Source organism: Lathyrus oleraceus, unplaced genomic scaffold (genome assembly GCF_024323335.1).
Source record: "Lathyrus oleraceus cultivar Zhongwan6 unplaced genomic scaffold, CAAS_Psat_ZW6_1.0 chrUn0218, whole genome shotgun sequence".
Taxonomy (NCBI): Eukaryota; Viridiplantae; Streptophyta; class Magnoliopsida; order Fabales; family Fabaceae; genus Lathyrus; species Lathyrus oleraceus.
The window spans coordinates 12,939-25,369 of NW_026112609.1; the positions used below are offsets into that span (position 1 = coordinate 12,939).

Sequence of the window (12,431 nt, forward strand, 5' to 3'; positions counted from 1 at the left end):
CCTTTGGACAAATAAAAGTGCGGTGGCGACTCGAATTGTATGTTGACTTTTGGTTTAGTCAATAAACCTAAAAGTAACGAAAACCCACTACACCTATGTTGTTAGACTAAACAGAAGTTGGTGCGACTGTGGAAAATTCCAGGTCTTCCGCATTCCTTGCTCCCATGTCATTGCAGCATACGCATATACTCGTCAAGACACTTACAGTCATTTATCTGATGTGTACAAGGTCGTCACCGTCAATGAATGTATAATATAAATATTCTCGGTACTACCAATGGAGGAATACTGGCCTCCATACAAAGGTGATGTAGTTTGGCACAACGACGAGATGCGTAGAAAGAAAAAAGGAAGGCCAAACAGCACACGTATCAGGACAGAAATGGATTCGACAGATAAAATGATAAGATTATGTATTTTGTCGTCAACCAGGACATAACAAGAACAACTGTCCCAATCGAGGAGCATCATTTGGGTCATAAGCTTTTTGTAACATTGTATTTCTGTAACCTTCAATCATTATATATTATAAAGTTTTTGTTATAATGAGGTTCACAACAAACATCAGTACAAAATAAGCTAACTGAAAACAGAAATATTTCTAATTGATTACAACAATCAAATTGATGTCATCTCGACCGAACATCATTTCCCTAGCATCCTTATCAATTTTCATTCACACCCAATCAAAGATACTGTCGAGTCTCTCAATACTTCAAATTTTTTTCCCTTCTGGTATTTTTCCATCTAACCAACGAACCAACTCCCTCTTCAGTTGATCGAACGTAGTGATGTTGCAGAACAACATCAGCATCTGAGGTTTGTCTCTCGCATAAATCACCTTTCCGTATCGGCGATGAACACCAAACATGATTGCCAAATGATATGATAAGATGTGGAACAATGATTCACACAACACATCTATTTATAACAACAAAATTGCATTTTACACTGAGGTGTCAATCCAATTGGCACCTCCTTTGTAAAAATACACATGGGCGCCAATTGGATTGGCTGCACCATGTGCCCTAGCCAATCCAATTGGCGCCTCCATTCAATTTTAAAGAGGAGTCGCCAATTGGATTGACGCCTCCTCCTAAAAGTGGGGTACTTTGCGAATTTTTTTGAAACCAAGGTTATTTCGGGAATTTTCTTGAAAAATTGGGTTATTTTGGTAAAAAAAAATCGTAATATGAATACTTCAATTGATGTCTAAAATCTCTTGGTGACAGGGATCCTGAAACAAAAAAAAAGTAAAATTTTATTTACGATTATTAATTGACTTGATATATATATATATATATATATATATATATATATATATATATATATATATTTCTCTCTTTTAATAAAAGCAAATAAAATAAATGTTGTGTTGGATATTAATTCCTACCTAATTATAGATTTACAAACATTGGACGACATTATGATTTTGATGCCATGTTCATTATTATAACATACATTTATTTATTAAAAGATGCTTTTTTATGGGAAATATCAGGGCCGATTTTTTAGAAACTCAAGACAAATAATAAAATGACTCTTAATAAAAAAATTAAACTTACCTTGAATTTTTATTTTTTATTTTGGATTTTGTATTCCCTTTTGTTTAAGAGAGAGAGGGGAGAAAGTTACCGTGTCATACTCAAAGGGATGTACTTTGGTTGTGGTTGTCACCAGAGGTGGCGGCGGCGCAGTGATATATATATATATATATATATATATCTATATATATATATATATATATATATATATATATATATATTTAAAATATAAAATGAAATTAATGAATTAAGATGTTATAAATCAAAATTTAAAATATCTTGATTATAAAACCAACATGTAAAAATGTATTGACTTGAGGGTTTATATTTATAAGATTATATTTAAAAAATTGTCTTTAAAAATATAATATAAATTTTATGTAATTTGTAAGGTTTTAAAACAAAAATATAAAATGAAATTAATGCATTTTGTAGAAAAATAAAATCAAAAAGTAAAAATGTATGACATCAAATGTCAAACACACAATCTCTTGTTTAATATGGGACACCTTAACCACGCGTCAGCAAGCATTTAATTATTTATATTTTAGTAAATTGAGGTTATAATACTATTAATTGTTATAATATTTTAACCCTTCTTTCGATTTTGAGTCCTTCGATTTTTTGAGGCCTTAGGTTGTGGGTTTGGTTGTCCTGACCAAAGGCCAACCCTAGGGAATATGCTCTCGGATGTTGCCTCGAAAATAAACTCCAATCATATATTTCCTTTAATATATTAATTTTTACTCTCTCTCTCTATCTCTCTCTCGTATTCCCTTTTGTTTCACACAGAGAGAGAGAGAGAGTTATTTTTTGGCATCCTCTGGTTCATTGTTCCAAATCCAATTATTCCTATTATTCCACATAACCCACAACATAACAATAATTCTCACCCCTACATGCTTATCTTCATTACTACCTATGTCAAGAGGATAGATTTTACATTAGTAAAAGAAAGTAATCTAGGAGCAATCATCTATCCAACATTGAACAATCGTTGGGCACCCAAAGAAAACATGGCAATCATCTTCCTCATTACCTTCACATATTTGACAATTATGACACAAAGTATTGACGAAGTCTAATACAACCACGACAAATTCTCCAAAGCAGGTGCTTAGTTCTAGGGGCTATAACCTTCATAAATAGGGATGCTCAAATTAATCGATTATTTAAATTATCAATATCGATATTCAAATTCGATTAATTATTATATGATATTAACCAAATTCATAGTTTGGATATGGTATTAATATAATCTAAACCAATCATATATTTGATTATAGATATTATGGGTTATAAATTAATTTTAATGGTCAGTTGTAATATATATATTATATATAGATATATAATATATATATATAATATATATCTATATATATATATATATATATATATATATTATATATTATATATATATCTATATATATATATTATATATATATATATATTATATATTATGATATTTAATCTATATATATATATATATATATATATATATATATAATATATATATATATATATATATATAGATATATATATATATATATATATATATATATATATATTATATATATATATCTTATATATATATATATATATATATATATCTATAATATATATATATATTATATTTCTATTATAAAAATGGAATACCTATTTATGGTTAGATAGTTATGAAATTTTCGATGAACATCTCTAAGGTATTCCATATATTATATATATATATATATATATATATATATATATATATATATATATATATATATATATATATATATATATATATATATATATATATAATATATATATATATATATATATATATATATATATATCATAATTTTAAAAAATTGACTGTTTCAAGCATCTTGCAATTTGATCAAGGGTCTGTCACTCCAACCTTTAATTAAGTGACCCACTACTTTATCAGATTTTAAAACCATTTTGAAAATAAATAAATAAATATAAGTTAATTAATTAGTACAAGTTTGTACTATGAATTAAGATGTACAAACGTTATTTAATTTGAATTTAGATTTAGTGTTTGAAGCTAATGTATTTAATATCACTATACTGTATTAGGATTTGGTGTTATCCTTTTACCTAAAAAAAATAGATTTAGTTTATAAATATTTTATACTTAAAAAACTGTTTGTATCTATAGTTTGTTAGGGCTTCTTTTTCGCTCTTATCATTAAATGAATCAAGTTAAAGTTTTAATTCTAAGGTTGTCCTCCTTTGATATTGAATTCTTCTCTTTCTTCGTAACATTATATTACATAAAAGAAACTTGTTTTACATACGAGGGAGTGAGATGAGAAAAGAAGTTACATTATGAGATTAAAAGAGAGACACGACACGCAAGTCGTATTTAAAAAACCCAAAACAAAATAAAGGAAAACTAAGGCCATAACCGATCACCATAAGACAATAATAATAAACACATTATTATTATTAATTTTAATTCTTTTAATTAATTAAAACCAAATTAAATTTCGACAACCGGTCACACTACGCAGATCACATGACATTTGAAATCGACGTCGTTTTTCGCATCAACACTTGATACTTTAAAGCATAACTCTTGCGCAGTCACAACCCTAATCGCATAACTCTTTGACAACACAACCCTTGTGTCGTCATTAACCCTAATGCACCAATTTCAGACCGTCAAACACATCTCGATTGTTGATTCAGTATGATTGATCAATACGTCATTGCTTCACCATAATAATCTCGGATCAAGAACCAAACGACCATTGATCGCTCAAAGGAAAACAACCATTAAGTGTTTGAATGAATGAAACGGAAACAGTATATCATATATATCGTATTTTGCATCGGGATTACTTATATCATATATATAACTTGATCGATCTCAATTTAATTACTCGTTTATTCTTTGATTCATTCTGTCTTTTAATCGTATTAATACAGAAAATAAACAGCTATCAGATGCATGGTTTTGTAAGTGGCTATGATACCACTAAAGGAGAAGGGTGATCCAAAACGCAGCAGAATTTAAAATTTCTCCTTTAATGATCCTTACGAATGGGCATGATCAGTGATAGAATCGTTACCTCTTGTGGCGATTGTAACCTTTAATGTAGATCTATGGAGCGATCACGAACGTTGAACAATGACAATGCCTCTACTCAGTCCACACGAACGAATTCCTTCAATCTCAGTGCTAGCTGCTACGAATGAAGGCTTTGAGTGAGAGAGAGAGAGAAAAGAAATTGCAACTGCACAAATGCTTCTACACAAGGGTTCTATTTATAGAACCACTTGTGCGGACTGCAAGCTAAAAAGCTCACTCAAGTGTATATGGCTCATATCTTATAATATGCCAAAATCACTTAAGCGCGTGGTACCTTACCATATTTCGTATTCTACTTAAGTACACCGTACCTTACGATGTTCTACAATTAACTTAAGGGCACCGTACATTACGGTATTCCTTAGTTACTCTATCTCTCATCAATCTGTCCTTTGTGTGTGACCCTGTAGGTTTTCGCGACATTGACAATTATATTAAATCACGTATTTAACATAATAAACAGTGAGCGGTATCTAGCAACACACCACTGCTACCCAAGACACGAAAATATAATGTGATCTGACAAATCCTTCTGTGATAATAATTATGTGTATAATTACCCTTTTTCCCTTATGTCTATATTGAACACAAGGCATAGACCGTGTCATCCTTGTCCAGTTCAATATTGGGCCCATAGACATTTATCCTGTTACGCAGGATGGACAAATTCCATCTAGGTCACTCATGTCCCTTAGCATGCTTCGTGGAGTACCCATCAACTGTCTTTATGGTCATCCAGTTATGGACAACGTTTGATCAGCAATAAGGCACTCGACTCTACATCTAGGGTCCATAGTGGTTTCAGGTCGAAGGGTGGTATACACCATTATCACCATGAGAATAACTTATGACACTTTGCATAACATTCTATATAGTATTCTCATAGCGGGTCAATCCAGTATAAATATTACTCTTAATATTCATACCTATGTTTAAGACTTGATAACTGCTTATCCATGATCCATGAGATGTGATCATCAGTCTATATACATAATAGTCTTAATGCTTTAATATTATCCCACTTCACAATAAAGCTCGACTACAAATACTTTAAGAATAGTGTCCTTATGTTTAATGTGATCTCATGATTAAGTCACACTTGATACATTAAACGGACTATCTATTCTAGGGACTTTATTAAACAAACATAATAAAGAAAAAGCCTTTTATTATTAATAAATAATTCGATACAAGTACCAAAAGTATTGGCCTCTAGGGCTTACACCAACATGAACTTCCCAGATGAAGACACAAATTCTCTAAAAATAAAAGATGCATTCTTTATGGTGAATATGCGAGAGCATATTGTCTAAGAAATAAACTTTGTTAGGTCTGGTATGTAGTGATTGACTGCATTTTGGAAAAACAAGTATTCTAGTCAGATGTTGGACAAGATGTCATTACATGTTGGTTCAATATTGGAGTGTGCCCTATTTTAGTTTCTTGTAAGATGTGTTTCTATTTATGAGATATATGAAGATACGCTGAAGATTTATCTCACGATATATATGAGTTAAGAAACACGTTCTCTAAAAAGCAAAAGATTGTTTTTCCTTGACTTGATTTCAAAGTAAATATGTCAATTTTTTTAGGAAACGTCTGATTTGATTGATATCAAATCTGCAGAAGATTGTGTAGAGTCCTTGGATCTGTTGTGTATCAAGCCCGAAGCCCATGTCTTTCCAATGCTATTTATAGATTTTTTTTTAACCTAAGAAGGCATCAAAGCAATGCTGAATATTGTTTGTGTTAGAGTTTAGTTGTCTTTGATTCAGAGCCATTTGAGTATCTCCTTGATACTTTAATTAGACTTTGAACTAATACTATTAGTGGATTTCCTTTCTGACTTGGTAGCACTCAAATATAGGTGACGTTGCACCGAACTTGTTAACTATTGATTGTGTCTTTTATCTTATGCAATTTAATTCTGCAAAATTACTATCTTCTTAAAAATAAAAATAATTGTTTTAAAAAATTATTTTGAAAAAATAATTGTGGGAAAAATAATTTTTATTAAAAAAGAAAATGATTTTTAAAATATAAAATAAAATAAAAACTGATTAATTTTTTTGTTTGAATATAAAAAAAAAGATGATTTTTAATTTTTGAAAATAAATATTTTTTCTTAAATATTTTTTTAAAATTATAAAAGTTGTTGCAGAATGTCCTGACATTTTGTTTCAGAGAATTATGTTTGTGCTTAGATTGTTGTGTGCTTGCTCTGATGTCAGATAGAATATCTTGACATTTTGTTTCTGAAGGAGGCTTGGAGTGTGGGAGTTTATTTATCTCTATGTCTTTCATGTGAGGATGGGTTTCTACTACTTATTTCTGATGTGTGTGCCTCTGATATGTCTTGGTATTATACCAAGTGTTTGGTTTTTGTGCTTGTGATTATTATTGCTATTTTATCTTTTCTCCAGCTATGATGTCACACCCAATGTTGCAACATCAGACTTCTTCTACAGTGTTGGAACTTCTTCATATGGACTTAATGGGACTAATGCAGATAGAGAGCTTGAGTGTAAAGATGTATGTATTAGTTATGAGTTTTCCATTTCTTCTGAAGCAAAATACAAGAGTTATACAAGAATCAGCCAAAGTAACGCTTCATGGTAAGTGAAGGAGAATAGCGATCCAAAATGCAGCGGAATTTAAAATTTTCTCCTTTAATGATCCTTACGAATGAGCATGATCATTACCTCTTATGGTGATTGAATCCTTTGATGCAGATCTAAGGAGTGATCACGAACGTTGAATGGTGACAACACCTCTACTCAGCCCACACGAAAGGATTCCTTCAATCTCAGTGCTAGCTGCTATGAATGAGGCTTTGAGTGAGAGAAAGGGAGAGAGAGAGAGAGAGAGAGAGAGAGAAACGAAATTTTCATATAATCCAATGCTTATGCACAAGGGTTCTATTTATAGAACCACTTGTATGGGCTGCAAGATAAAAAGCTCACTTAAGTGTATGTGGCCCATATCTTATGATATACCAAAATCACTTTAGCGCATGTTACGTTACCATATTTCGTATTCTACTTAAGTGCACCGTACCTTACGATGTTCTACAATTCACTTAAGTGCATCGTACCTTACGGTGTTCCTTATTTACTCTATCTCTCATCAATCTGTCTTTTTGTATGTGACCCTGTAGGTTTTCGCGACATTGATAATTATATTAAATCATGTATTTAACATAATAAACAATTAGAGGTATCTAGCAACACATCACTACTACCCAAGACACGAAAATGTCATGTGATCTGACAAATCCTTTTGTGATAATACTTATGTGTACAATTACCCTTTTGCCCTTATGTCTATATTGAACATCGGGCATAGACCTAAATTTGCTAAAATCTGATTCTAGTTCTCATATATGCGCAGCAAATCAAGGATGTTTTAGGAACAATGCAAATTTGATTTGATTTCATAAAAAAGATCTTTTGAGACTTTTTAGGAAATATTATAGCTTTGTTCCTATTATTGGGGAGAAGATCTTGCAGCTGATTTACAAGAGAATATTAAACCTGATTTGAAGAGTCCAAGCCAATACTGTAAAAGTCTATTTATAAGGACTACCTAAACCTAAATTTGGTGAGGAATTCACATTGAAGAAACCGTGTGCACAAATAAGGGTTTAGGGTTTTAGTGTTTGTTTGTACGCCCGTCATGTATCTTTTGATGCATAGAGATTAACTGATTCTACTTGATTGTATATTAAGTTATTATTCTCACTCATGAGCTTTTAAGTAAATAGTTGAGTATTGTTCTTGGTTGAAGCTGTTAAGCAAAACCAAGTATTGTTTTTGGAAGTGTAATCTTCTATTTTGGGTAACTGTCACTGGTTTGTGCCTTAGGATATCACTGTTGTGATTGGAAGTGAGAGGGGGATTGTCTTACCTAGAAGGGTTCTAGGTAGAAATTGCATGGGTAATGATTAGGAGATAAGTTGTAAACTGAGATTGTTTAGGCTTTGAACTAATACTATTAGTGGATTTCCTTCCTGACTTGGTAGCCCTCAAATGTAGGTGACGTTGCACCTAGGGGTGTTCGCGGTGCAGTTTGGGCGATTTTTGCGATAAAAATCACCCGAACCGCAAGAGAAAAAAGCATGCGGTTCGGTTTGGTTCGGTTGACTTTTAGAAATAAAACCAAACCAAACCAAACCAAATCAATGCGGTTTGGGTTGGTTCGGTTTTTTTATAATATTTTTATTGAGCCATATATACTCCTATAAATAACGACATAACTTTGTGTTTAGATATTCATACATTACTAAATAACATCAAAATTCATCATATTTAGACAAAAACGTTTCATTAAATATACAAAAAATCAGATTAGACAAAAGTGGAATAAAAGACAAATATAAATAGTAGCATAAAATAATATCAAAGACATTATAATAAAACATAAACAAAACATATGAGATGAGAGATTAGAGAAGATGAAAAAAAGAACATAAGAGATGCGAGATTGAGAAGAAAAGTGCAATAAAAATGTAATTGGAAGAGAAAATAGTAACATAAAAGATAAAAAAGAAAGAACATAATAGATGACTTATTAGAGTAGAATAGGCGAGACCTACATGGAAAAGAAGATGAGAAGAATGTGTGATACTACTATGAGAGATTTAAGAAGGTTGAAATTGAAACCCTAAGTGTGATTAAGAGAAAATCGTTTGTAATTGTAAGATTAAGGCATACTAGGTTTGAGGTTTGGGTTGGATGTGTGATAAGTGAACTTTGGGTTGTAACATAATGCGGTTTGGTTTGGTTTAGTTCGGTTTGCAAAATACAAACCGCAAACCAAACCAAACCGTGCGGTTTTATTAAAAAATGACCCAAACGAATTCGAACCAAATGCGGTTTTTTATGGTTTCGGTTTGGTTTGGTTTGATTTGCGGTTTTCTATTGGGTTAGTTTGGTTTTGAACACCCCTAGTTGCACCGAACTGGGTTAACTATTGATTGTGTCTTTTATCTTATGCAATTTAATTCTGCATAATTACTATCTTCGTAAAAGTGTTTCTGTCAGCAGATGATGTCTTAACATCTGTCTTGACATTGTGTTGTGTGTTGGGACATCAGTCTTGACATCTGAGTTAAAGTGCCAGAATTTCATAGACAATATTCAAAATTAAAATCAAATTATTTTTTTTTAATTGAAAAAAAAACTTTCTTTTCTTCTTAAAAATAAAAATAATTGTTTTAAAAAAATTATTTTGAAAAAAGAAATCTGGAGAAAATATTTTTTATTAAAAAAAAGAAAAAAGAAAATAATTTTAAAAAATAAATAAATAAAAAACTGATTAATTTTTTTGTTTGAATATAAAAAAAAGATGATTTTTAATTTTTGAAAATAAATATTTTTTCTTAAATATTTTTTGTAAATTATAAAAGTTGTTGTTAAAAATAATTTTAATTTTTTTAAAAATTAAAACTAATTATAAATTTTATTATAATATAAACTGTTTAAGATAATTGGTTATAATAATCGATTATAATATATAAATCATTTATGTCTATGGATTGGTTATAAAAATTGATAAAGCTATCCAATTTTTATAATTAAAAATATAATATATATGTCATAATTTTCCAAATTTGAGTTTTTCAACCATCTTGCAGTTTGATCAACGGTCTATCAATCCAATCATTAACTTTTTTTAAAGTAACTCCAACCTTTAATAAAGTGACCCACTACTTAATCAGATTTTAAAACCAATTTATTAATTAAATAATTAGTACAAGTTTGTACTATGAATTAAGATATGCAAACGTTATTAAATTTGAAATTTAGATTTAGTGGTTGAAGCTAATGTACTTAATATCAGGATTTGGTGTTATCCTTTTCCCTAAAAAAATTAGATTTGTTTTATAAATATTTTATACTTAAAAAACTGTTTGTATCTATAGTTTGTTAGGATATCTATTGTGTGGGCTTCTTTTTCGCTGTTATCATTAAATGAATCAAAGTTGAAGTTTTTATTCTAAGTTTTGTTTGTTTTTCTATACCTATTTTTTCGTTAAAGATTGGATCTTTATTCATTAAATAATCAATTTTCAAGGGTTTTACTTTTACTATATAAATAACATAAATAGTTTTAGCAACTAAATAAATCTCACAATTATATTTCCATTCTAAGATTTGATCCTTCATCCATGGAACTCAACTTTTCTCTAAATATGTATTCTACTCAAGAACAAACCATTACAACTCCACAAGATTATCCTACAAGTGATGATTTTTACATTCATTTTCATTTGATCAATGTAAATTGGCCTTCTCAAATTAATGTTACAAACTCAATCGATGATTTTACAACTACCGTTAATCAAAACTTTTGGATTTCTACTAACAACCTATGCAGCAATAATCGCACAACAATTGTGAATGAAGATGGAAATATCTCTTTATACGAATCTTTTTCCTGTCTGCCTATTCCACATCCTATATTAGAAACAATTATTCCGGCCATTGGTGGTGCTGTTAGGCAAATGGTAGAAGAAAATGTGGAAGGTCGTGATGTTTTAGAGATGCATGTGATGCTCCGTTTGACCACATGGCCTATTCAAGTGGATAATGTTATGTCTCAAGAATGTCATCCACATGTCTGTGCAGCATCTCAACTTGTTTTGGATCGATTAGAGGAAGTTACAAAGTATCATACTATTGATCATTATTCTGCAAAACAATGTTCAATTTGTTTGGAAGACTTTTCAAATGAATCTAAACCAGAACTTATTACGACAAAGTGTTTGCATATTTTTCATAAAGAATGCATTTTTAGGTGGTTTAAGAAATGCAACACTCATCAATTGTCTTATTCGTGTCCATTGTGTCGTTGTAACTGTGAAATAATTTGAATATTATGACTTCTATATTTTCATTATTTTTCTTGATGCTTTCTATATTTTTATTAAAAGTATATTATCATTGATTTGTTTTAAGAGTTTATCAATATCATGTCATTAAAAAAATTCACTTAAAAACATGAAACATGAACTTTTGTAAAATTTAATAATTAAAACTGATAAGAAAATTTTAAAACAATTAGAGGAACTAAAACTATACATTGATATATTTAAAAGAAACATATGACTGAAGTTTGTTGTTGAGACAATAGGCTAGCATATATAAATGATGCATATTTCGCCAAGATTATAATTGTCAACTGTTGTAATACGTTTTTCTAAAATTAATATGTTTCGCTATAATTGATCTTTTTAACCATAGTGGAATGTATTTCTTTAAAATTAAAACATAACATGTTTAGTTTATTTCATTCATAAAACAAGTGCCCTAGCAAATGAACACAGAAGAAAATGACCGCGAATGAACAGGCGAAAGTAAGTCCAAACTCCAAACTTCATCACCCACTACAACATTTTTAGCTTTAGGCCATGGAAGAATAGGCAACGACTTAAAAAGCGTTGCCTAAAGGGTAATAAACTGCGTTTTTTTACACATGGATAAATTTCTAGATTTTTGGTGAAAACCGTTGTGTATACCCTTTAAGCTACGGTGTTGAAAGTGTTGGCATATTAAAACCGTCGCTTATTTACTTTGAACCATGGTTTTGAAGGTGTGGTCATTTTTTATCTTAAAGGCAACGTCTGAGAAGCGCAGTCTAATATTAAAGATGACAGTTTTGATAAAAAAACTTGTGAATTTAAAATAAAAAACTTAAAAGTTTTTCCATTTCGGGATTCAAACTAGTGTACATTAATTACCTATACAAACTTATATGTTGATGAAATATATATACATATATAT

The 12,431-nt window shown here is 30.1% G+C and overlaps 1 protein-coding gene across 1 annotated transcript; it reads left to right on the plus strand.

Moving 5' to 3' along the window:
* The first annotated feature begins 10,840 nt into the window (after positions 1 to 10,840).
* On the plus strand, positions 10,841 to 11,521 carry LOC127112980 (uncharacterized). The gene has a single exon (XM_051046414.1). It carries the CDS (start codon positions 10,841 to 10,843, stop codon positions 11,519 to 11,521), a length of 681 nt encoding a protein of 226 aa, XP_050902371.1.
* Positions 11,522 to 12,431: the final 910 nt, after the last annotated feature.